The sequence below is a fragment of the Ammospiza nelsoni genome, chromosome 4, assembly GCF_027579445.1.
Source record: "Ammospiza nelsoni isolate bAmmNel1 chromosome 4, bAmmNel1.pri, whole genome shotgun sequence".
In the NCBI taxonomy this organism is placed as follows: domain Eukaryota; kingdom Metazoa; phylum Chordata; class Aves; order Passeriformes; family Passerellidae; genus Ammospiza; species Ammospiza nelsoni.
Window position 1 is genome coordinate 68,294,764 of NC_080636.1, and position 26,428 is coordinate 68,321,191.

General features: G+C 39.3%; 1 protein-coding gene across 2 annotated transcripts in view; it reads left to right on the top strand.

Moving 5' to 3' along the window:
* FHIP1A (FHF complex subunit HOOK interacting protein 1A) overlaps positions 1–25,869 on the top strand; it is a 76,935-nt gene extending 51,066 nt beyond the window's left edge. For both annotated transcript variants that reach the window (XM_059470773.1, XM_059470774.1), the window contains exons 5-12: positions 618–704; positions 11,035–11,202; positions 13,380–13,459; positions 14,795–14,982; positions 15,482–16,516; positions 19,954–20,132; positions 20,421–20,559; positions 24,600–25,869. In XM_059470773.1, coding sequence (XP_059326756.1) covers positions 618–704; positions 11,035–11,202; positions 13,380–13,459; positions 14,795–14,982; positions 15,482–16,516; positions 19,954–20,132; positions 20,421–20,559; positions 24,600–24,817 — 2,094 coding nt within the window. In that variant the 3' untranslated portion in view covers positions 24,818–25,869. The remainder of the gene's footprint in view (positions 1–617; positions 705–11,034; positions 11,203–13,379; positions 13,460–14,794; positions 14,983–15,481; positions 16,517–19,953; positions 20,133–20,420; positions 20,560–24,599) is intronic.
* Positions 25,870–26,428: the final 559 nt, after the last annotated feature.

The window sequence follows — 26,428 nt, forward strand, 5'->3', positions numbered from 1 at the left end:
TAAAAGGAAATTTTTGGCCTCTAATAATACTTTGGGGGAGTTTGTTTGTTTGTTTTAAAGCTCTTAACCATCCCATTGAATGAACTACACAGGTTTTGTTGTAATTTCTGTTTGTTTTACAGTGGCTGGGAGAAGGGCATGTGAACAGTCTGTTCTTACCCCATAGCTGGAGAGTGCTTTGATTTACCCACTCTTGAACTACACGAAAGCAGCTGTTCTGCTTTTCTTTATTGATGAAGGACAAGTTAACAATGGCAAATCCACCTTCAAGTGACCCCAGCAAGGTTGCAGGAGCTGAATTTAGAATTTCAGATCTTGCTTTGATGCATGACTGTATACACTTCTCTGTCCATCCATTCATCTTTGTCAGCATGCAGGAAGATGAAAAGCCATGCCTCTGAGTTTGGCAGACTTACTGTAATTAAAGGTGGTGTGTGTATTTCTTTGTAGAAGGAACAGTTGTTAAGAACCAGAATCATACCAAATGCTGGTGAGAAGGACAAACGAATGTCTTATTAAATAGGAAAGGGTTTTGGGAGCAAATAATAGCATTCTGTGCCCTGTCTTTTAAATCTCACTGGAACTGTTCTGTGTCTTTCTCTCCCCCACCCTCTTAGGTGGCACATCCCTTGATACGCAACCAGCTTGTGAATTACATTTACAACGGATTTTTGGTGCCAGTAATGGCTCCTGCACTCCATAAGGTCAGTGATGTCTGCAAGCATGGCACAAAAGAATAATGGGAAAAAGTATTATGGAAGATCTCCATATAAAGATACTATCAGGTGTAATAATAATAATAATAATAATAATAATAATAATAATAATAATAATAATAACTATTGTATTGTCACTTCCATGCAATTAATTATGTTTCCTAGACAAACTTTCAATCTTTTCATTCCATATACTTTCTTAAGCAACATATTAGTATTTCTGGAAATGTCTAAAATTCTTAAGTGTAATGAAGAACCAAAATGTTTGTGTTGTTCTAGACTCACATATGATCAAAAAAGCAGTGACATATTAGACATTTCATCACGGCAGACATGTTTCCATGAGTATTCTTTTTCCTAAATGAATATTTTTCTAAGGGAAGATGCTCACAAGGAAAATGTTTAGTCAAGAAATATTATGCTAGTCTTAGCGAGGTTGCTGTAGTTTTGTAGTTCCTTATCATATGGGATAGAGTTATTTTCCTAAGTAGAGTTTGGTATCAGTTTTCTAATGCATTAGAGTGCAACTTATGTTACTTGGAAGAAAAAGAATTCATTTTTTCTTTGAATTTTAGGGTTTATCCTTTGCAAAATATGTCACCAGCATTAGTGAATTATGTATTTACTTTTTTTTTTGTTAGGCTGCAAAAAGCTATGTTTCCAGCTGTTGCAGACTGTGTCAATTATGTCAGTTCCCCATCCCTGTAAATGTTCAAGGTCAGGTTGGGTGGGACATTGAGCAACCTAGTGTAGTGGAAAGTGTCCCTGCTATTGGAAGAGGAGTTGGAACTCAATGATCTTTGAGGTCCCTTCCAACCCAGGTCATTATATGGTTCTGTGATTTTATGAATTAAGTCTTCATTGCCCTGAAAAAGAACACTCCTTTTGAGGAGAAAATGTAGGAACAGCTAAGAGTAAAAATCCACAAAAAACTTTCAGAAGCAAACAAAAAAATTAGTTTTGTAAGGTCTCCTTATTCTCACAAAGCCTACCAAGCACAAAGCATTGCAGCTGTTCCATTTTCTGGAGGACAGTGAAACACTGTAGGCTGCTTCTTGTTCACAACTTGTTTCAGTAGCACACACAATTCTTCATGGTAAATAGTCACCAAGAAAGTCATAAGCAATGCAGAGTCTTTCCCAATGATTTGGCAGACCTCAAACACTTGGGAATTCGGTGAGGGTTGAAGTAAAATTTGGCTGTGAACCAGATCAAGGCTTTAGTCTGTCCAGAGGTAGTTCACCTCCTTACCTGGCAGTAATTTTTTCTATTCCTGTATCTGGACTTAATCCCTTACCAAGACTGGGAATTAGAAGTGAAAAGCCTAACCAGTTTCAGGTCAAGGTTATGGATAATGAGGGACATATCAGAATGGATTCTAGTCTTAGTGAGTACTACTTTATCTCTGAAGTATTTGAGATTAACCTTAGATTGTTTTGAATACAACCATACCTCTGAAAGCCATTCTTATCAGTCAGTAAATCTCCTGACCTCTTATTGGGTTGATTACTTCCCTGTTGATGTTAAATAATTTAGAGATGGCTGTTGTGATTCCTTTTTTCCTTTGATGAAAAATTTGTTTATATACTCTGAAAGTGGGTGAAATCATATTTCTCTTGAAAGTGGGGATGTTGGCTGCTAACATAGGTGACTTTCATAGCCTAGATCTTTCTTGAATCCTGATATTCTGGTTGGTGCCTTGTTCTTCCAGTAATAAACCTTTCCTCGATTAGCATTAAAATTGACTTCTTCCTAGTTAAAAATTAACTTCTTCTGCATAAACTTCAAATGATTTTAATGGAGAAGATGGATTGCACCATCTAGTGGATCTGATACAAGGCTCTTGCATCGGTGTGACCAAAACTCTGTAGCAAAAGGAATTAAGTAAGTTGAGGCACATTTGACCTCTTCAGTCTTTCTGTCCTGTGCTCCACGTTAATAACAGGAAATAAATATTTTGCCTTCTTACTTTTGGGGCATGTGTCTATGCACTATGATAATTATGCTGCAACAGCTCTTTCATACATTAAAATTATTTCTATTTGCCATTGAAAACATTAATACTAAGGGGAAGACTGGGCTTTGAAAACTGTATCTCCCTTCTGAGGACTTAATGTTGTAATTAACCTTGAGGTTAATAAAAAACTGGAAAGGACTAAGATGAGAGTCCAGATGTTTCATGATAGTTTTTAAAACAGAAGTTCTTTCATTTAGCACAATACTAAATGTATCTTGATTTTTTTTCTTTTGAACCGACTGAAGTTCGTTTGGTATCATAAAGTCTACTTGTGGCTGAAGGTTTTAGTTTTAATTCAGTCATTCAGTTTGGGTTGTTCTCATTCATTCTGACTTGAGTTCAAATACAGTGTGTAATGCAGCATGGTATAAATACCTGATGAGGAAGACAGATCAATGCAAGGTTAAAGGGTGGTAGGAAGAGATGATGATAATTACTGGCACATCTTCCTAAGGTGTTTCTCTAAATCTTATTTCTAGAATTTAACTGGTGTGGAACAGCTACTTCTGATAATTCTTGGTGATAGGACGGAAGGAAGTCAGTCAGGCTGTCAGTCTGTCTAGACCTCATGTAGCATACTGGTCTTAACATCTCACATCTAATCTGGCACTCATAGTCCAATCTTATGTAAAAATTGAAAGGGATATGAGTTTCTGGCTCTGCTTTAGAATGGCTTGGGCAGGCAGACTACTACAAACCTGATCTTTCTCTACTATATTCTAATTTTTCTACAAGAAGTATGTTCTGAGGGAAAAAATTGCTCTGCAGCAAGACACAGACTAGCATCAATTGTTTATGTAAAGACAGTTCCAGTCAAGAATGGGATTGGACTAGGTATCTCCAGAGGTTCCTCCCAACCCTAATTATTCTGTGATTAAGTACTGTGATGTCTTTAATGTATTTTGTCATCAGATCCCCATTCAGCAGTGAGCATGCATTTTCATGATCTTTCTTTTGCTGTTGAAGCTCTTCAGCTTCAACTGGGCTTTGGCTTTCCTCATCCTTTCTCTGCATATTCAGGCACTTTTTCCATAATCCTCTTAGGTCACCTTTCCATGCTTCTGTCTCTTCATGTTTCAGACTTTTTAGGAGCTCTTAATTCATCCAGGCCTCTTACCTCCTTTCCTTGATTTCCTTCACTTCTCCCAACTTAAAACATCTGACTATCAAACAAGACTTTTGGTAAAAGTAGCATTAAAATTTCAGTAAGTAAAATTTCATTCAAAATTGTTTAAAGCTTCACTATGTGGTTCAAAACTTTAAGATATGCTTATGTGTGATCTTGAAATGTTTGTGACATTTATGGAACCATGTAGTAAGCTATGCCTTTTAAAATTTTTTGCATATTGTCTCCCTATAAATACTTACTATGTACACAGTTCACTGTGTGAATGAAACAGTATGCGACTGTTGAGGATGGAGATGTTTCTATGAAAAAGTCCGGGGGTGGGAAGACCAATATATTTTTCCTGGCGAGATTTTTCTGGTTTTATCTTGGGAAGCTAGTATGGAGCTGAAAAAGAGTTCTCTAGTTCAGGAAGTTTCAAATTGATCGGGCAAGCTAGCTAGCTTGAAATAACCTGTTTTTCACAGTGAGCTGTGTGCAGGTTATTTTTGTAGCAGATTAACTGTGATGTGCTTAAATAACCCAAACATTCTCAAGCTTATGACTCCCTAACTTCATTTCTCAAAGATAAGTATCCCAAATATAGCATGTTCCAGTAGCCTAATTTATACCTTGTCTGTCCTAGTCTTGTCACTTTGTGTGGGTTATCCCACCTACGTGTGTAATGAGCGATTGACAAGCGTGTTCCTATCTCCAAAGCTGCACATTGCTGAATGGCTAGTCAGAGCCCAGATTTGTATTATGTAGCTGGGCATGTGCGTTAGGTACCTGTGCTGGAGAGCCCTGCCTTGTCCTTTGGTTATCTGGATGTTATTGTACTTTTTACAGAAGTGTTACCTCCCTTACTTCTGACACAGGAGTTGCTTGAGACATCAAAAAAGTGGTTCATTGAAACTTAGCGAAGCAGGGGCAAAGGCATGTCTTTCTGCAAGGTCAGAAATTCATTTGAAAACAGAGGAATAAATGGTTTGTCTATAAAGATACAGAGCTAAAGAAAATGTTAATTTGGTAGTTTTTTTCCATTGCTTAATTTTTTACCCAAACTGTCTTTTATTCTTTCTGGTGTAAGTGTCTGGGATTTAGAAAAAATTAAGACTATCTTACAGAAAGTGTTCTTAAATTAAGACTAGTTACTTCTGATGGCATGTCAGTTACAACTTGAAATTATACAGCTCTGTATGTTCTTCCTTATATTTTGATACATAGGGAAAAAAATACTCGGGAGAAGGTATGATTCTGTTCAGAGAGTGGTACAGAGCCATACCATTGGATTCTGTGACATACTTCACTGGCTATTTCCTGCTGCACTTTCAAAGCTAACATTGAGTTCTATCAATAAAATATAAGGTCTTTTGGGGCCAGATAATTCCAGGGTCTAAGTAATCGAAGAAGACTAATTTTCCCCTCAGTTGAAACCTCATTGAAATCCCAGAGTGAATCCAGAATAACCCTGTTGAAGTCATTTTTACTGTTAGAGGCTGTATTGCCTTGTTTTGGTGTCTATGTAGTTGCTAGTAGACTGTGTTTATTTACCTTATTCTTTTAGGTAGTTACAGCACTTCTGTAGAAATATAAGTGAAATCCTTTTCAGAAGATCTTGAATATGTATATATTTTGCAGTCAAAACCATGTGCTAGATAATTAGGAGCCACACTTTGGTATTTTTAAATATTTTGTTTCCTTTGGTATAATTCAGATTGGTTGTATACATCCTTTCACTGTAAACACATGTGATTTCATTTTAGTTTGGTGTTCAAAGAATTTGGTTGACACAGGCAGCTATTCAGACTATCTTGAATGTTTATGTAATTTGTGGTACTTCAATTTACTGAAGAAAGCACTAAAATCTGACAAATTATATGATAAAAGCAAAATTTTAATGTCATCATTTACTCCTCTACTACATGGCATTTAATTGCTAACTATGGTCTAATTATTTTTATACTTGGAAGGCTTGTTTTAATTTGAATATGCTTGGTTTAGTCTGAATAATGGAAAATTGTACCAGCTTTTTGACATAAAACGTTGCTGTTGGCCAAGTGAACAGAATTGCTCTGCAGAGGTGCTGGCACAGTCCTGTCAAATAAGCTCTGTCAAATGGACCTCAAGTCTACTGCACACTAACCCATCTAAAAAAAGCCTCTGACATGGTGTGCTACTGTGATAATTCAATAATGCTTGATGATTACACAGCTCAGCTAGGGGGAAATGACCTGTAAATTATACTCTACAGATTAGAAGGAGCATCTTTATAAATGTCCTACAAGACCGTCAGTTCCCATTTAGGAATAATACCATCCTTCACCTTACTGAAAAGTGTTGGGACAGCTGCTGTAAAAACATGTAAACCAAGTGTCACTGGAAAACTTTGAACAGCCTTGTGCTTTGCAGAAGCCCATTAATAGCTACAAAACTTAATTTTACCAGCTATGGTGTGGATATATGTAAATATGCCTCTCACTGCCTGCTTCAGCCATGCAGTTCAATTGAATTTTAAACTGGTATGAACTGAAGCATTTTATAAATGTAAGCTAAAATAAGCTGAAACAGTTTGGGGGTTCTGGTTCCCCCAGAGGGCAAATATCCTCTGTCCCTGACCCTGCTTGTCCCTCTCATTTGCCAGGACAGCTGCTCATACTTGAAACAATTGAGGTTAAAACTCACCTTTATTTCTGAATATTTTTAATCAGAATAAATTACCTGATCCAATTCATTGTGCAGCATGAACCCTTCTGCCTGTATAAGTAGAAGGCAAGAAGTTGAAAATTAATAGAAGACACTAGAAGTGGTTGGATTTTTTTTATCAGTGAGGTGAACTTACCCAGTTTGAAGCTGCTTGTGGATGGATCTAGAGGATAAGTTCAAATAAGAACAGTTGTGGTCTTTCATGGGCAATATGAAGTCCTTGTAAGAAGGGATATGTGATGGAAAGGAGGAATCATGTAGGCATATTCATGTAAGTGGGCATGAAGCTGTAAATTAGAAAGTATATGTGTGATTCCCAAGGGAAAATGGCCAGTAGTAAAGAATCCATGTGATTGGTCTAACACAGTGAGTGTAATATATTAAACTGAGCTTGCCCAGTAATTTGAAGCTCTTTGCTATTACTTGGCAGAGTGACTTGGAAAAGCTGGATCCCTTATCAGTGTTCTGCCTCAGCATCTAATCAGTCATCCGAGGAGGCAAGGAAAAATTTGCTGAAAATTATTACATAATAGAAGGGTATTACATGGCTAAAAGTGGCCTTGTCTTTTCAGTAATCTCCAGTCAAGTATCTCTCTGGCCATGAAGACTCTCAGCTAGTCCTTTTTGTTTCAGTTTACATCTCAAAAAGAGATCTGTAACAGCTGATTTTGTATAGAAAAACATATGGATGAGGCTTTTTAAATTGTATTTTTAGACAGACACTTTATATTGAAAAAAAAATTCAGCATCTTTTAGTTGTTGTGTTTGTGGGTAATCAGAATTAAAATGGTAGAGTAGTGGTCTGATTCATGCAATGGAAATTAATTTCTTTTGTTGTTGTTGGTTTTTTTTTTTAATCCTGTAGTTTTATTTTAAGAGCAGAGATATCCCTGGTCTCTGCCATTAGCAGAAAGGATCTAATTGCTACTGGTGGGTTTCTTTTTTTGCTGTTGAGGAAGTGGTGGATTTTATTATTGCTGAAATACCTTTATGAAAAAGGTATTATCAGAACATAGCTTGAAATTTAATAAAAATTTAATAAAAATTTTATCAAAAACAAACTTGAAATTTAATTGCTTGACAAAGGTTTTTTCTAGAAACCCATGTCTTGATTTTATTAGTCTCCCCCTTTGTTACAGTATTTTTCTTGACATTTGAATTACGAAAGGTGAAGAATTTTCAAATTAGATATAAGATTTTTGTAAGTTTTGGCTTGCTATTTATCATCTTTTCAAAGATGTTCATTTTCGAGGGCTAGTAACTAAAAGCTTACTTGGGGGAAAGATACTGTAATCAATGTTTACAATAACAGTTTTTGTAGAACTGCCTCAGGATTTGACTGTAGTGGACATACTTGACATGGGTAGCACCTCTTTAGTTGTCTGGGAAGGTTTCTTCTTTTGTTGTTTATCTGAGTACTGATTTGAATTTATTAGAGATGATTTCCCTCTTCCCCCAAATCTGTCTCACGAGACATTTGTTTAAGAAGAGACAGCCGGCAGGTAGACTGAATGAAGCTTAATAGCATGGCTTTGGTATCGTAGAAAACAGAAATCTTCAATAATAACTGCACAAATTGAACCAGTCTCACTTTCAACACTCCATGTTTTATGTATGATGCTGTCTGTAGAGAAGGTGTGCAGAGTTAAAGGGATTTTTGCCAGGGCTGGGTTTAGCCTCATCTAACTGATTTCTCCAGCGTCCTTCTCTAGTTAATTGCAAAAAGAGTCAGCTCTCCAGAGGCTCAATCAGAGCAGACTAATGTATTCCACAGAGTAAAAGGAAAATTAGCCTCGTAGAGATAAAATTGGCTCTCTTGAATACTTCTCTAGGTGCTTTGAATCTTCAGATGTTACACTCACCATCAGATATGCTAAAAGGGAGAAGCAAACACAGAGTGCGAGATGGCAAAGTAAGATACGGTAATTGTAAAAGCACAGACATCTGCTTGCCAGGTTAATCGATGTTTTTCCTAAGCTGCTTACCTGCCTTGCATTTAAGTGCCCAACAGCAGTATTTTTGTTTGATTTGCAAGGAAGCAGAAGGTTGGTCTTCTTGCTGGTTTGCAGGGACAAGTTGCACACAAAGGCAGACTCAGAGAACACTAGGGCTTCTAGAACACGATAGCATAAAAATTACTTGTGCAACTTTAATGTGCCTACCTTGAGTGTTGCACAGTGACCCTGCAAAATAGACCCTAGCTTCATTTTTGGAGGAAATTTGGAGGGGTGTTGTAGATAAGGCTGTGTGTTTTCACTGAAAATTGAAAAAGATTCTGACAAATCCATTTAAATCTTGACAAGACTTAGTCATCTTGTCTCTTTCTTGGAAAATGGTTTATCAGATTCACCGATGTTTTTCCCAAGAAGAAATAAAAATTAAATGTGATGTGGTACTCTTCAAAAAACCCCCTCATTAAAAAAAATTAGGATTTAACAAGATTACAAGTAACACCTTTATGAACTATTAGGGCTTCATTAATCATTGGTTGGTTCTTCTAGCTCTGCTTAGTGGTATCAGTAAGGTGTTGGCTATTAAACGTGATTTCATTTTTTGTCTACTGCCCAAGATGTTAGGAGCACTGAACATACTCTCAGAATGTAACATTTCTTTTCTAAGCTGCTCTCCAGCTGGCTTTCTTCTGCTGCTGCTCTTTGTTTCATTCATGATACTCACTTTGAAAAGTGCATGGGTTTCTCTCACTGATAGAAATTGTAGGATGAGTTGTCCAAAGAGTGTGGGTTTTAGAAAAAGGTCATTGCCCTTGTGAGTCTTCTGGCTTTTCTTGCTTTCATGTACAGCTGCAGTATTTGATACATATACATTCTGTCAGCAAACACTGGTGAAACTGACAGCCAAGAAAGTCCTTCCTTTTCCCCAGAAAGGATGAAGAAGTGACATGGAGATGTAAGGATGCATTACTTCTGTCTGGCCTTTCCTTGGCAGAGGGTTTAAACTTGTTCATGAACTGTATGGTGTCATAATGATGTCACTTGATTGATTTCTTTGGCTTTGCTTTTTACCACTCACTGCAATAAAAAAAAAAGCAAAAAAAAAAAAGGCAAGAAAAGATAGTTCTTAGGACAAAAGACACTAACTTTCGCCAGAAGGCTATTTCTTTTTACACAGCAACTCCCTAAACCTATTCCAAGAAAAACAAGTTTCTGATTGGAGCTGGGCTGCTTCTATTTCCTGATGAAAAATCTGACTGTTGCTACTTCACTAGTGCTTTGTTTCTAATGCCAGAATGAGCTAGTATCCCACTGTATTAATGATGGTGTAGCTGAGTATTAGAATAAAGCCTCGGACTGAGAGTGATTCAATGACCTTAGCTTTAGAGCTTCTCTCTCCATAAGGTCTGCAGGCTGCATACTCCATTCCTATGTTCTGTGTAACCACCCAGAAGCAGCTTGTGATCTTAAATGCTTTAAAGAGAATGTTTGCATCATGACATTACTGTGTACATGGCTAACATGCAGCATAATGGAACAGGGATTTTAATATTTACAGCATGTTACGTAAACGTTGCCCTTCTGAGTATTTTCTAAATCCTCTTAGGTCTAAAGTGACAGCTTTGATTTTTTTTAATAAAACCAGTCTTTTCATTTATCCAGCTAAATTTGGTAAACAAAAGATGTTTAATACTTCCTTTCATATAGACAGATTCTTGTATTTAAGGGTTTATCTTTGTGCACTTAAGCTTATTAGATTCCTGGGTAACTATTTAAAAAATGCTGACTTTGCAAGAGCGATACATGGTGCAGAGGTGGGCTTTGGAATTTTCTGTGCTTTGCCAGTGTGTTCTGTGAATAGATAATCTCCAAGGGATTGCAGTAAGCAGAGCAGCGTGGGTTATGGTATGCAAATGTCACATGGACCATGAATTCTATTTTGATCTACTAATAGTCAGTAGTGAAGATTTTGGGTTGGGCTTTATGTGTGAATATATTTGTATATATACTCCTTTTAAAAATTGAGTAAAATGAGAAATTGTGCTGTGGCAAAATAAAAAGAAGGAAAATCATGACAAAATTCTGGATATCTATGGGAATTTTCTCTTTAAGGCTGCACAACCATGACTGTACTGTGCTTTGATTCTGCTCAGTCATTTATTTTTAATTAAGTGGTAGATGCAGGCATTCACAACATCTGAAAATTTTTCTGAGGGACAACAGAAGTGTGATGCAAAGGAGATGACATGGGCAGAAAGTTGTTGGGGATCTTCTAGCATGATTTGGTCCTTTGATTTTCACTATGTGTGAGATCTGGGGTGTCATGAGGGAGGATGTTTTTCCTGGGGATGCCAGACAGGTAGGAAATGTGTTCAAAATGCTTGCGAGACCAGTTTAAGCGTGAAGACTCAGTGTTTTTGTGGCAGTGTTATGGATGGAGAGCTTTGCTGGATGTGCTGTTGCAGGGGATGGGTGGGTGGATATTTTGTGTGTGCAGTGTGTTTGTGTTTGCAGTATTTGCATTGCTTTTGCTTTCAGGTGACTGTGGAGGAAGTGATGACTACGACTGCATACCTGGATCTCTTCTTGCGCAGTGTTTCGGAGCCAGCCCTCCTCAAGATTTTCCTCCGCTTTATCTTGCTGCACCGACATGAGAATGTTCATATCCTTGATACACTTACCAGCAGAATCAACACACCATTCCGGGTAAGACAAGCAGAAAGGAAGTTCAGGAATTCAGCATGGATGTAGGTTCAATGTTTAAGTGGGAGATTTCATATATTACAGTTGGGTACTTGTTTAGCTAGGAATTTTCTGCCCTCCACCCAATGGTATGATTTCTGCACCCTCTCAATTTTGTGTGCGTGTTTTGACATTTAGCAACCACTATGCAAAGCTAATAAACCTGTGAGGTGGTTTCACATGTGTAGGAAATGGGATAGAGGTAAAGAGAGCTTCTGGAAGTCTGAATCTAATTGGAAGATAAAAGGTAAATTTGGAAGCATTTTTATTCTGACCAGTGCTGGATTAGTGCTATCATAGATAACTCTCCCTGGGATTTATAAATATACTTTTGGTGAGGAGCATTTCTGATCTTTGTAATTTTGCCAAGCAACAAGCTTTTTCAAGTAGTCTGTCTGGGGAAACAATGGGAGCTCTTTAAGGAAGTCTCCAAATGGATCCCAGTTGTTAACTGTGATCTCACTGATGTATTTCTTAGAATCTACAGTCTGTATTTCTGTAGCATGTTTACTCAACTATGATGTTGCCTGCTTTATTTGATTAAAAGACAGACTTTCTTGCTCAAGTGATGAGGTTGCTGCCTCCTTTTCTTTGCCTTCATTCCCTTGTGCAGTAGGGTTTATCTCAGGTTTGTGCTGAGCCCCTTCTCAGCCTAGTCACAGTGCAGCACAGTGGCTGGAGGGCTGCCTGCCAGAGAGAGTCGTTTCCTCTGCCAGCAGTTGGATCTTCTGGAGGAGAAAGTGACTGCTTGTTGCAGTGGACTACTTGAGTGAGCCTGGGTTGACTGGCAACCTTGGCTGACTCTTGGGTGGTGCAGAGCTTCATGGATGAAGCTGAGAATACTGTTTTAGTGCAAGTGAAGCTGAGAATACTGTTTTAGTGCTTAGAATGTGCAGTAATGTTTTAGAGAAGCCAGAAAACCAGCATGTGCATTAAATTTGTGTATTAGGGACAGTAGCTTCATCTGAAAATTGTTTTGAAATATAAGTGCATGCAAATATGGATCTATATGCTGCTGTTAGTGCATCTCTAAGATGGATTAACTCTGAAAACTGAAACAGTTCTGTCAACAAAAATGCAAATGCTGTTGTCTCTGCTGATCATTAATTACTATTCCATAGGCAAACAAGATGGGAATTGTAAATAATTCTGCAGCTCTGAGCAGCTCAGGATCTCAGCCAAAGTGGCTCTGTGATGCTAAAGGAGTTTTCTTCAATATAGCTCAGCCAAGTGCAAACATAGCACAAAAGCTGTGTACTTTACTATTGATGAAAATACTAATTAATAATTCACAGAGTTAAACTTACTTAGAGACAGGTGCCTGAAAGGACTTGTAGAAATACTATCCTCTTTTTTTCTTGAGTGTATTTTAAATCTTATCTTTTTACACAGTACAAAAATAGACTTGGATTTAGTTATTCAGAAGATTCCAGATTTGCAAAGACGAATGATTACTATTTCCCTGTAAACTTAAATTTTTAAATACAAGATAATTTGAGGCAGCAGCAGGTGTTTTTGAAGTTTCATGCCATGAAGAAAAGTTATACTAGACTCCTTGTAAATTTCATAGGAGAAAACCAGGAAATCTGCTTTCCTCTTATGTCCCTCCCCCAGTTAAAACAGACATTTATGCAAGAATCTGACTTCTTCCAAAGGCTTGTTGTGAAGCTCTTCAACCATTCAGCTTCTTAATGTGCAGAACACTATTTCCTTATACCTAAAGCAACGGAAACCTGAAGTGATTTATAACTTTTCTTTCAGAAAAGACCTTTAATTGGTTCAAATTCTATGTCACAGGTAAAAACTAAAATTCTACATTGGAAGTTACATGGTTCAGTTCATGCTAAGTCAACTTAAATTAATAAATTTGAATAATGTTTAAGACTGATTTTTAAAATAGCTTATTTGAAGAAAAATTCTGTTTAGGATTGTATTTTGTTAAAATGCAACACATTACATGTATAGCTCTAGACAACTTGAAAAAAAAAATCTCATGGGATGCTGACTAAATGAAGTGTCATTCTAAGAGTGTCTTATAAATCATGATGTTCTGGCAGAGGCATTTTGTAATGTAGTATGCAGGGAAGATTGGAAAGATAAAATTTCCAGATCAAAAGCTGACAATGTTTATCATTTTCCAGCTCTGTGTCGTCTCCTTGGCGTTGTTCAGAACGCTCATTGGCTTGCATTGTGAAGATGTGATGTTAGAGCTAGTTTTAAGGTAAAGCCCAAACTCTTTTTCCCATTTTTCATGCTAACTCTGGGACACACTGTCTGTCTCTGTGGATGCAGAGCTGGGTGGGAGTTCTCCAAGAGAGCAGAAATCCAAGTAACTACAGAGATAAGAATATTTATGGTTCCGACAAAAGTCTACCAGATCTGACGAAGTTTGATTTACATCCTGAGATCTCCAGAGCAAGAGATTTTTCTTGTGATTTATTTCTATGAAAGTGAGAGAAGCTAAGAATATATTTATCACCTCCAAAGTCCTTATTCCCTGCTTTTAAATGCATAATTCTTCCCTCCTGCCTGTTTTCTCTAGTGTTTTATGCACTGTGATACAGACCTGTATACTGTTTGCAGCTCCTACCCTTCTTGTTTTCCACCTCTTCCTTCTTGTTTTCCACCTCTTTGATTCCTCACTCGATGAGAATTCTTCATGTTCCTGCACTGTTGTAGGTAGATTAAGTGATGTACTAAATGCAGTGATAATTTTTGGTTTTAATTTGTGATTTTATACATTGCTTCAAAATACTCATAATTTGGATATGTTTATTAGATGAGGACTGGTTATTTATTTGGAAATATTGGTGTAACTGATTTGGGCTTTTAGCATTGCAGATCACATGAATATTCCAGGTACTGTCTGTCCCTCCACACACAGGCATAAAGGTGAAATTCCCTATAGATCTGGCAGTGGTGCCTGGGAATACTGCTAGGATCTCTGTGAGCACAAGTACATCACCACACTAGCAATAGAGTGCTGTGGTTGATCCTTTTGTTTATTTAGGGAATCCTTTAGAATTTATTGGCATTTTAAATGGCAGATCATTGGTGCAGTTAACACTGAGGCTCTTATGAAAGTGCCTTTAAAAAGTAAAACCAAAGTTCTCTAAAGAAGTTCAACATGAGACTGTGCTTTCTCTGTTTCTTACCTTCCTCTAGTTTCTTCCTTCTGCCTAAGAGCTCAGCCTTGATCTACTGCAGTAAAATGCTTGGATGACCCTTCCCTCCTTTTTTTTTCTGGCTTCTTGCCTGGCAAACTGCCTCTCTCTGGATTTCCCAGGAAAACAAATAAATTGAGAATTCTGAGACAGAATGCATTCATAGCCAGACCAAACAATTCTGCCAGCCTTTGACACCTGCCTGTTCCACACTTCCTCCATACTTTCTTACAACAGGTTTGCTTTGTCCTCCAAAGGATTTCCTGTTCTGATGCAACTGTCTCCTTATTATTGCTGTTTTTTGAGAAGGCTGGAAGGTGGGAAGGGAATTCTGTGTGTTGCTGCTTTCTCTGACATGAAAGGATAAGTGATGCTGGGCACTGCTGTTTCAGGTATCTGATCCCCTGCAACCACATGATGCTCAGCCAGCGGCGGGCTGTGAAAGAGAGAGACTGTTACTCTGTGTCTGCTGCAAAACTGCTGGCCCTGACACCTCTCTGCTGCTCCACTGGAATCACTTTGACACTTGAAAGCCAAGGAAAAGACTATATTCTCTGGACAAAACCAGCACAAACTAAAGGTAATTGGTGCTCAGGGGAAGATGAAATAATTAATTGAGTTTGATTTGGTAGCACCATATGGGAGGAATCGTGAAGGAATAGAAGGGGAAGGAAATGTGGTGGGCAACAATAAACTGGGCAAGCCTGGAGTAGAAAGTTTGTTTAATTCCTTCCATATGTCCAGGTCTATCGAAACCTTGTTTTAACAGCTATCCAGCTTGAATATGCATTCATGACAATAGTGTACTGATGCACGGCAACAACTCTGGCTGCTTCAGTGTGGTTGCTGCATTAAGATTTGAATGCAGGCTACTCTCACAGAAATCTTGAGTTACAGCTCTGTCTTTGTGATAGGAAGAAGTTGTGTGTTTATGAGCCAATCTCACTTGTTGTGCTTTGGTCCTCCTTCCTTATTGGATTGTTAGGGTTAAAGACTCTCCCTGCAACATCTTAGTGGATGCCTTGCTGGAGAAAATTTGATGCACTGCTCTTGATACGAGTCATCTTCTTTATTTCCAGATCCTGATAGATGCTCTTCTGAATCTGTTTGCATTGTGGAATATGGAAGAGCTGTGGACATCAGCTACTTGCAGTACCTGGGGGAAGCTCAAGAAGCCATCATCCAGTGCATGAAAGATTGTAAGGTTTGGTCTGCCTTGTATGATGGAGTAAACCCTGATCCAGACACCTTTATCCAGACGCTTGCAGAGGAGAACAGTGCGGATGTGGAGCACCCCATGTTTCGGCTCCAGCAAAGGACACCTAGCGTGTGTAGCTCTGCTCGAGCAACTCCATTCAGTGAGAAGATGCAGCTGGAGCTAGAATGGGATGATAGCTATGACACAGGGATTTCTCCTGGTTCTAATGTGAGCTCACCACAACCGTATGATGATCTGGGAAGCACAGAAATGCAGCCACCTGCAGAGCCGCCAAAACACATTCAGGAAATGAAAAAAAACGCCATTATGCTCATCAAAGGCTCTTACATAGAGGAGTCAGACTTTCAGGATGATGTTATGGTTTACAGGTTATGTGCCCAGAAGGATACTCAAGATGATGACAGCTCCAAGGAGAAAGCTTTAAATGTAGCCAGAGAACACAAGGTACAGAGCCAGACCGTAGTCAATGGGTCTCTTGCAAAGACCCAGCTGGAAATGGACTTGGATGAGCACAGTAAGAGAAATTCAAGCTCAGCTAAAGGTGTAATGAGCGAACAAATAAAACAGAAAATTACTGAGATTGATCCGCAGCCAGACTTAAAGATTTCTTCTCAGGAGGCAGATTGTAACTTAAGTGTAAAACTGCTGAGCACAGATGGTGAGGATTTCATTGCACAGTATGACAGAATTATTAAGGAACTGGTTCCAAACAGTGCAAGCATGGAGGAGCAGAAGTTGGATGCTCCTGATCCTGTCTCTCCAGCAGAAGAAGACGAGGACTTTGAGAATTTCTCAGCAGATACCCCTTCTGCAGAGAGCATATCATCTCCCTTTGGACCAAAGGAGGATGTCTCTCCCAAGCACTCTCCAAGGAGCCAGAGTGCTCCGTTTACAGGTGGAATGTCCTGTTAATTACATACATAACAAATATAAGAAGGCATCATGATTAAAGGGGGCCAAATGAGATCACACTGTGTGGCACACAATACAAGCATAGAGCAAGGAAGAGTCCTGACGCTCAACAGGGTATAGCCTACATAGCTGAAACCACTCCAAGGAGAGTGAGAGATCCAATGTGAAAATACAGCAGAGTCATCAGTGTGGTGAAAGCAAATGGTAGTGTTTCAGGGTTTTTCCCTTGGTAATTGTTTAGGACATTGAGCAGGGGTTATGTTGTTTGTATGTTAGAGCTGTCTCACACCTGAGGAAGCTTTTTCAGTTGAAAGGTGTTCAGAGTAGCTATTTTAATATATAGAGCCCAGGTAAATAATTTGTTTTCTGGCAGCTTTCACCTCTGATGTGATGGATGCAACATCACAGAGCCATTTTTCCTCTCTCTGCTATTCCACGTTGTAGCAGAAGGTGTCAGCACTGGTGCCGTGTCTGTACGTGCCTGTCTCCCTGCTCTGCCCTGACATCCTGTTCTCCAGTGTCAGGCCTGCCCTTGCTGTTGGCATGCCTTTCTGTCTAGTGCCAGGCAGCAATTTAAGATTGCTCTCTGCTGACTGTCCAAGCTATTCAGGAATGGCATTACTACTGGAGGTCAGAGTGGGCTTTTGATCTGTATTTGTGCAGCTCCTTGCACTACAGGCTCCTGGTCTTTAATTAGGTCTCCTGGATACCAGAGTAATGCAAATAATAAAAAATAATCATGTACAAGGTTTCCTCACCCAACAAAAAACCTCTATAAGATGGCTTCTCATTCATTTGGAGGTGGAAAATGTGTGTTCATTGAAAAGCAGCCCTTTCATGTCAGCTGTGGCCAGAATGCTTGGCACTGTTTCTCAATTGAAAAATCCAGTCTGTTTTTCAACTAATTTGCTATTTTTGCTGTGGTGGCTATTTCCTTGTACCAGAAGCTAATTGTATCCAAATCTTTGTTTCATATTATCTTCTGTCAAATGTAGCTCAAAAATGTTCTCTCTGCCTCTCATCCTTCGTCTAGTCCCTCTCCATTTGTTCATTTTCAAAAACCCACCCCTCACCCAAACCCATGAGAACCTCAGAACTGAGGAAAATGAAGAGAAAAAGCTAAACACAATAAGCCTAGATGTTTGCTACCCATCTACAGTGTGTTTTAGACTCCTTACCTGGCTTTAATGGAGATCTGAGTGATTCCATGTAAGGAGGTACTTGCAACAACACCTTGGAAATGTTAAAATTGCAGGGCCTTTCAAAGATAGCAGCCTGGCCTAATGGAAGGTATTCCTGCCCAGGGCAGGGAGCTTGGAACTAGAGGGTCTTTGAGGTCCCTTCTGACCCAAATTCTATGATTCTGTGTCTAATTTGCGATGCTGTGTTATGTTTGTAGACATTTGATAAAGTTTTTAGGTTGCTTTACTGTTTTGGGATGGCATTAAGGGATGAGGCCTCTCTTGGACAGAAGCTTCCCACAGCCAGTCAGTGTCAGCAATGCAAAGATCATCCCTTCAGGCATGTGGATCTGTGAAGAAAATGCTCTCTCAGTGTTTTATATCCATGGTAAAAGCATGTCATCTCTATTTTCACTTGTTCAGGAACAGGAATTTGTATTTTGTTTCCTCCTTCTCCATATATCAGTGCTTGACTTCATGGCCATGAAAGGAGTAATTTTTTGACTTCTCATCTAGTTACCCTGTTTCTTACAAGGCTTCTAAACTCTGCTTACATCCTCTGAGTCTCATTTCAGTAAATTATTGGGAGTGAAAGTCATGCTATCACTTTTTAAAAAAAAATTTATGTATTTGGTAACTTCCCTTGCAGCTTCAGCTTTACCTACTCAGCTTTGAAGTGTTACCTAGAGAAGAGAAACAGTGACACATCTTAGCTCCTTCTGCCATCCCTTTTGATACAGTAGAGCTCCCTTCAGGAGCTCTGTGAAAATGTCACCATGAGCAGGATAGGTTATGTTGGGACAGAAGAAACTGTATCTCAGCAAAAGTGTTTGGGGCTGTCTGCTCCACTGGATGCTCGGGCTCTGATGGCTGTGGTGGTGGCTGAAAGGCAGCAGCCACGTGAAGCCTTGCCAGCACTGGCCCTCCCACCTTTCCTGTGCCAGCATTAGCCTTGAGAGATGAGTCTGGAAGGAGTGCTGCCTTTGTGCTCACAGTTGCTGTAAAGCATGATGGATTCCAGCCTTTAGTGGAGCTCTGTTAAGTGAAATGGCAGCAGGGGCACCCCTCATTTGATCCTTCCTGTTCCTCTGGGCCAGAGGTGCCTTAGCCTCTGCTGCAGTTTCCAGCAGGGACATTGAACTGGGCTGTGTCTGTGCCCAGCCAGCTCCAATGGCAGCCATGTGCAAGCTGAGGGGAGCTGGAATGCTGTTGGGTTATGGCCACCTGCTTGACCCTAGAAATGCCCATGGCATGTATCTTTTGCCAGGTTTGAGGGTGGGATATTCAAAGATAACAGTGCTGATCATTCTTCTGCATGGTTTTCCTAGCTCTTATGCAACTGAAACACTGTGGTGGGACTGTGGGTGTGGCAAGGGACATTACTTGTGAGTAGATCTCTTGTACTGGCTGCCTCAAGCATCTGCCCAGCTGTGTGGTCTAACAGGATAGTATTTGAGTGAAGTCATTCTCAGCCTTGCAAAGGTTTCATAAGCTTGAGCACTAAAGGTTTATGCACTTCATGGTAAATGCTTCTGTAGTTCAGTGGCTGTCCTTCAGCATGAATGCACAAACTAAAGCTATTACTTGTCGGTGACATTTATATGATAACGCCTATGTCTACCAGCAATTATGCTTATAAATCTATTTTAATGTCTTCCCTGCTTTGTGTGAGTGTTTAGTATACTGAAGATGCCTTTTCTTGTGATGGGAAATATCACAGCTTGATTTTTATGTTTAGAATAGCATTTTCATATTTTCTTTAGAACACCAGTGTTTGGATAGAACAAGAAGGCTAGCAATAATTCATTTTGCCCAGTCCTTACATAGAAATAAGGCATAGGAAGAGTAAAAAGAGCAGATTCTATTTGCATTAAAACTAGTAGTACCCTTCCAATTTATTAAAGGGGAATAGAGTGGTAGACTATAATGTCCTAGGCTAAATCCTTATTGGCACATACAAGTGGAATAGTCATGCATGTTAAATAAGCCATTAATGTAAACTGATTGGCTAGGTAGCAAACGTGCTGCTAACCACAAAAGCTTTCAACACCTCTGTAAAGTCTGCTTTCTCTGTTCAGCTACAGTTTGGGTTTTCTCCCTGCTGTCTTTAATTACTGTGTGGGAGGGCTAATTTGGTTGGTTATGATGGTCAAAATTCCCTTTAAATGCCTTTTTCCTGGATCTTAGGGTTTTTCTTCTGTGAAAACAAAAGCATTGATTCCTTCTTATTTTCTTGCAGGACCATTCATCAGTGTAGTGTTGTCGAAGCTGGAGAACATGCTGGAGAATTCCTTGCACGTAAATTTGCTGCTTATTGGGATTATTACTCAGCTGGCAAGTTATCCACAGCCGCTTCTCCGCTCCTTTCTGCTCAACACCAACATGGTGTTTCAGCCTAGTGTGCGCTCGCTCTATCAGGTATTTACACAGGTGTTAGCCATGCCTACTGGGGCAGTGTCTTTAGTGGCTCCTTAAACCTTACATTAGCTCCTTTCACTTTCACATGTAGCTGTCCTACCTGTCTGAGAGCTTCTTATTTCATTTCCATGTTTTAATTGCATTTGTGCAAAGAACTGGAAACTCTGTATGACCATAGCTTTTGTCAGAACTCTAGTTTAATGCAGGTAGAGAAAGCCTGGAATATTCAGTCTGTGGCTGCACTGGGAGCAAAGGAGAAAGAAGTAATTGTTACTGTTGTTTTGCCAGGTGCTGGCATCTGTGAAAAATAAGATTGAACATTTTGCTTCCATTGAAAAAGACTTCCCAGGTCTTCTTCTGGAGGCCCAACAGTACCTGCTTTTTCGTGTGGACATGCCTGATGCTGCGGAAGAATTGCTCACCAAAGGTAAATGATAAGCATGCTCAGAGGAGGGCTGGTGGAATGACTTACCAATTACCCCTGCCCTTTTCTCCAGATGATTAAAAGGTGTGGTGTGTTGTGAATGTCATTAGCCAGCTGTATTCTTCTGACTTTAAAGTGATGATGCTCAGCAGACCACAGTGTATGGGTCTATTTGGATATTCTTTGCTGTTTACAAGCTTTTATTTGAGATATAAAATGTCTGTTTAAAGAAGTAACAAAATCAGTTCTTGGCTTGCTGTCAGTAAACAAACTCACTTTCAAAGCATGAGGTGAGGTGGCATATGTGCATGATTTAATTTTATTTTTAGCCTGACCTTCAGCTAGGTCATTGGTTCTTTTTTGATAAATGTTAGCGAGGACAGAAGTCCAGGATGAACTGGTTTCTGCAATTGAATAAGGCTTGGTGTCATGGTTTGGGCTACCACTGAAGGAGATAAGACACTGAAAGTTTTCTGGCTAGTATCTTTATTGTATGACAAGCAAAGCAAAACAAACAGAAAAAAACCAAAAGGTGTGTGTCTCTGAGCAGTGGGGAGTTACACAGGTATCACCCCACCAAGCCAGCTTTGCAGGGGACTCTGTAACATCTGCTGCCTCTCAGCACAGCACATACTGCACCTGTCTTTACAGTTACCTGTACTTATTTTTACCACTGTGGGGCAAGCTAGTAAAAATAAACAAAATGGAGTCTTAGCTGCCAAATAAGAACCTTCCAGACACAGGCAGGCAATGGATAGAGCTGAAGCCCTGCCCTGAGGACATGCTTGTTCTCAGCTTGCTGCTGAGTGGGCAGTGTTGGATGCAGGCTTCTCTTAAAAGCCAGCTTGCCACATGATGGGAATATGTCAAATTTGGTGAGTCATGAAGAGCTGACTCTGTAAGGGTTCAAGAGAGGCTGCATTTACAGGTGTGTGCTTACTCATCTTTGGGGGTCATTAATAATCACCCACTCTGCCCACACTCCTGTGAAGATGTTGATGCTTTTCTTGGATTTCCAGAGGTGTGGAAATCAGGAGTCTTTATGTGCATTTTAATTGTGTTTTCATTTTTCAAGACTCTGAAGAATAATCTACCTAGTTTGTAGTCAGCATAGGCTGTGTTTCTAAGGTTCGCAGTATATCTAGTCTGTAAAATTATGATCTTGCTAAGGCTGCGTCCCAAAGAGTTGATCTGTTGGTCTGCTCTAAAAAAGCTGTGTCCTGCACATGTCAGTAGCATTTTAGGCTCTGCATTTTGGTGTCATAGAATAGAAAGCTGAACAATTAGATGGCATTGTAGCTAGCATGTGGGAGATAAGATTAGGAGGCAATATTCAGAGTCATTTTATTCTCAGGTGCTGGCAATAAGAACTTTTAGATAATGCATTCCCAATGACATTTATTTATACTTCCTGTTTTACGTCAGTTTTCTTCTGTGGGCTTCAGAATTTGCCAGGTTGACTCACGCTGGTCATTATTTAGGAATTTGAAACAAGGCTGCTTAGTCACTCTGTTAGTACACTTTGTTCTGTATAGTGGCAACTCCTGCAAAGAAGGCTTCTCTTGACAAATAAATGGAGAGTAAGTAAATTTCTGGATAACTGCAGGTTTGGTTCCCTGCAGGACTAGTGATGCAAGTCATCAGACTGTAATCCTGGGGGAGAGTTGGCTCAGTAGCCCATCAACCAGTAGTTCATTATGTTGATTAAAAAATGCAAGGTAGGAACTGCTGCAATAATGGTAAATGAAAAAAAGAAAAAAACAAACCAAAACCAAACAACAAATTGGGAACTCCCTGTGGACTTCTTTGCATTAGCTTGAACACCATCTCTGACTGTCAGACATATTGATTGCTCTCTGAGGGACTTTTCCCCTGAAAAGAAGTGGTGAGTAAACCCCAGTGTTCTCTGCAGGTCTGAGCATTGTCAGCCTCCTATAAAATTCACATATGAATACCTGAAGGCAGAGTTAGTGAGGAAGACAAATGTAAAACCAAAACATTATAGAGAATTTTCTTTCACTTTACAGGGTTGGTCTCTGAAGGTTTTTGAACAGAAACGGTACAGTTTGTTCTTTTTTGCTTGCAGTAGTGTGTGGTTTCTTCCACAGCAGCTTGGGCTCTGGTTACACATCTAGAGCTGTCACGATGTAGTTCCATGTGCAAGCTGTCCCTTTTTCAGTATGTTGGTAACAATCTTCAGAGTACTCATTTGCTCAGTTTTCAGTTGTATGACTCAGATTGCATCCTGACCCTAGAGAGAAGTGAACAATCCTGATCAAAGAAAAAAACCGAAGTCTCTAGTTCCTAGATCAGCTTTCTGTGCCTTTCTGGTTTTTTGGTTTGTTTTCCAAACAAGCAGTTTGGAAAAACAAAAAAATATTTTTAGAGATGTGTCAGTTTTGATTCTTTTTAAAAGGAAGAATATGAAGAAGTGCAAAGCTTTGACAGTGTACTAGCATTCTGGTTATATTGCCTAAACTATTTAAAAAAACCTAAAATATTAATAATGAAATGTTTTGACAGTAGAAAATCTGAGAAAAAAATCTTCAGGGGACGCTTAAAACTTTATCTTTTCATTGTAATCTATAATTTAAGTTGTTTTTCCTCCCACAGTCAGATTTTCCCACAGAATAGAAATTCCTGTACTCTGTCTCTAGTAGGTAGAAATTTGTAGAATAACAACATGAATGATTGATAAGTCTGGAGTTGGAAAGGTATTTTAAACTCAAGAAAAGTATGAGTCTGTTAAATGATTGAGATGAAATTTTTTTTTCAAGTGTTTGGAAGAGTAGAGTAATTCCACAATGCCTTGGGTGAAGTACAGGCAAGGAGCAAAAGTGCAGAGCTATTGAACAGAGGATTGCTGTGCAGCATCGAGTGAGGCCTTCATCTACAGCTCCCCCTGTTCGCTGTTTGGAGGGGTCTCAGAGCAAGGCTGGCGTCACTCAAGACTCTTACTTTAACATAAACTGTGTGCAATGTAAGGGAAACCCCTTCTGAAGGCAGCAATGCAGTTTTGGGCTTGTCTGCAGTGTGTGAATTAACATAACAGCCCTTTTATTTATTTTAAATGATTTACTTATACATCTCAGGAGAGCATCCCACTTGTGAGTTAGGCGGGACTTCATCCATCTGTGTCTGCTGTTGGCCTCAATGACACCTTGAAGCAGTGAGTTCTATCTTGTAGCAGTGAGTTCTACAGGTTAATTTTTCTTTGTAGAGTATTTATTTCCATCAGCATTAGATTTTGTCACCTTTTTAGTTTCACTAAATTAATTATTATCTAGTTAAAGAGCAGTTCTGCTTCAGGTTGAAACAAGGAGCAATTGATTGAAATTCAAGTGCTGCTGTCACTGTAATTCCATGCATTCTGATACTTGAGCTCTGATCCTCTGAACTCTGGCAGCAGAGATCATATAGCAGAACACACAGTGGCTTTCACTTGCTCTCTTTTTAATGGTTAGTTGCTTTACAGGGAAGTAAGGGTAGTTAGTAGGGCCTATAGCTGCAGAAAAATCCAATTTTAATTTTTTTTCCCCTTAGTTTTTAACTTGCTTCAAACTCACGTGGTGATGTGGTAGCTCGGCCTCGAACCCATTGACATTGATTCACAGAGAGGATAGAGAAAGAGAAATAAAATCAGATCAACAGTTTGGTGTAGGGGAGGGATAGAGCATAGTATCGTTGAAATAGAGACAACCATGCTGGCTCTAGATGGGTAGATATTATCTGATGTTTCAGAAGGTAAATCCATATTACTCTTTCCCTTGACTCCTCTTCTGCCCACATATTTCTCTCATTGGAGCTGTAACTGAATGATATGTAACCTGGGGAAGGATAGGTAATAAAAAATGCAATAGAACCAGGCCACGTAGAACTTTTAAATGCTGGATTAGTGCAGTATCTCCCTGCACAATGTGGGTACTGCAAATTACAGTTCTGAACACAATCCTTATAAACTGGCTTTGGACACTGTACAAGTACTCTGTGTGCTTAATATACAGAGTCTTTTTTCTTTCCTCTCCCTCTCCTCCTGTCTTTAGGTGATGTCCATCTCAGCAGCAACCCAGGGAAAGGAAGGAATCTTCCTGAAGCTTACCCAGCCGTACTGCAGCCTTTCCTGGGACAGAAAGGAAAGAAAGGCCTGGCTCATCCCAGCCTTCCTGCACACGTGAGGAACGCTGTACTTGCAGCTGCCCTTTTCCCAGAGTTCCTGAAGGAGCTGGCAGCTCTAGCCCAGGAACATTCCATTTTATGTTAAAAATTACTGGGGGATTTTGAAGATTATTGTTCACGGGTTTTTAAAATGTGTTTTGAAAAAGCTTTTGGAGTTTAAACAGATTTTTAATGCAAAGCTGCTTTCAGAAGAAGGTTGTACTTCAATATTTCCTGAAAATACTTGATTTGGAGGGGGAAGAAGGAGGCAAAATATTATTCCAGTTAGGCCTTATAATTTCCCTCTGTGCTACATAACTTATTTGAGATTTCTGATACTGCTCTTACTGCAGCTTCCTTCTTCATCCCTTCCTCGTTACACAGCCACCCTTCTTCAGTGTCACTAATTCCCGTTGGATTTCTGCAATAGACACTTGTTGGCTGGCTAAGAGACACAAACATGTTAGTTTTTTCTGTTCCACAAATACTCTTCTGGATAAATTGTTAGACAAATTTCCTTGAAAAAACATTGCTCCATGGGAAAAGTTCACAGTATAAAAAAGCATGCAAAATCTGCACAAAATCTGAAAAGGCGTATGTGAAGGGCTGTGTTTCTTGATGTCATTGTTGTCTTTGCCTCTTCCCTTGCTTCACCCTGAAGCCGGGTTCTTACTGATCCCCACCCAAAACCCCCATTTTAACTACTGGCTCAGGTTTTCTGAATTCAAGTGATCTTATGTGTAGCAAACCTCTGAGTAGCTGAAAGCAGGTGCTGGGCCCTACACATACCATATTGCCTTATGTTGCAGACAGATCTGCAGCTATCAGCTGTTGGGCTTTGAAGTCCAGCGAAGTGTGTAAGTGGATGTGGATTGCAGACTGCCTGGAATTTTCCTTGCGGTTCCTTGGCATTCCTTGATAACTCTTGCGTTGCTACCTAAGCCTGCCAGCATGCCTTATTTAGTAAGATTTGCACAAAGTACAAAACAAAATGTTTCTATGCAAGCTGTTATTAGTGTCTAGTTTGTTTGTATGCTTGTTTTAATAAGCTAAAGAAAGATACTCTGTATTTTTCTGTAGTGTTAAATGGACAGCAGGCTGTTTTTTGTCTTTGTCTTTTTTTTTTATTAAATGAAAAAGGTTTGCTTGCTCATGAAAGGTGTTCTGTTTTATTGTTAATTTCTTTTAAGGTTAAGGGAAAGTTAAATACTGTTTGTTTACTTTTAATTTAGGTGTTGACTTTTCTTAATATTGCATTTCTGGGATGGTGAGAAGAGGACCAGGCTAGTCACTAGCTGCAGAAAAGGAAGGAGTAATGGGGAAAGCTGTCTGGTGGTGACTAACTGCTTGAGAAAATTCTCTTGTGTGAGTAATGGGCTTCATTAGAAGACCCCAAACATGATGAATTGGTGCATCACCACTGTATTTTGTCTTATCTTAGCTGCATAATTGTGCTTCCAGTGTGTTGTAGTTGGCTACATAAAGAGGGGCTTAGTTCAAGAAAGCCATAAAACCTTTTGCCCAGGATATAAGCTAACAGTGACTCCAAAAAATGTGAAGAAACAGAAATCAGAAATAACATTTGTATACATTTGTTCTCCTGCTCATTGTAATTCCGTAATGTGGAATTCCAGTTAATCACATTCTGATTTTGAAACACACTTTCTCAGAGATTTCAAGGAAAAAAACAGTTTAAAACAAAAACCAAAGACATTCC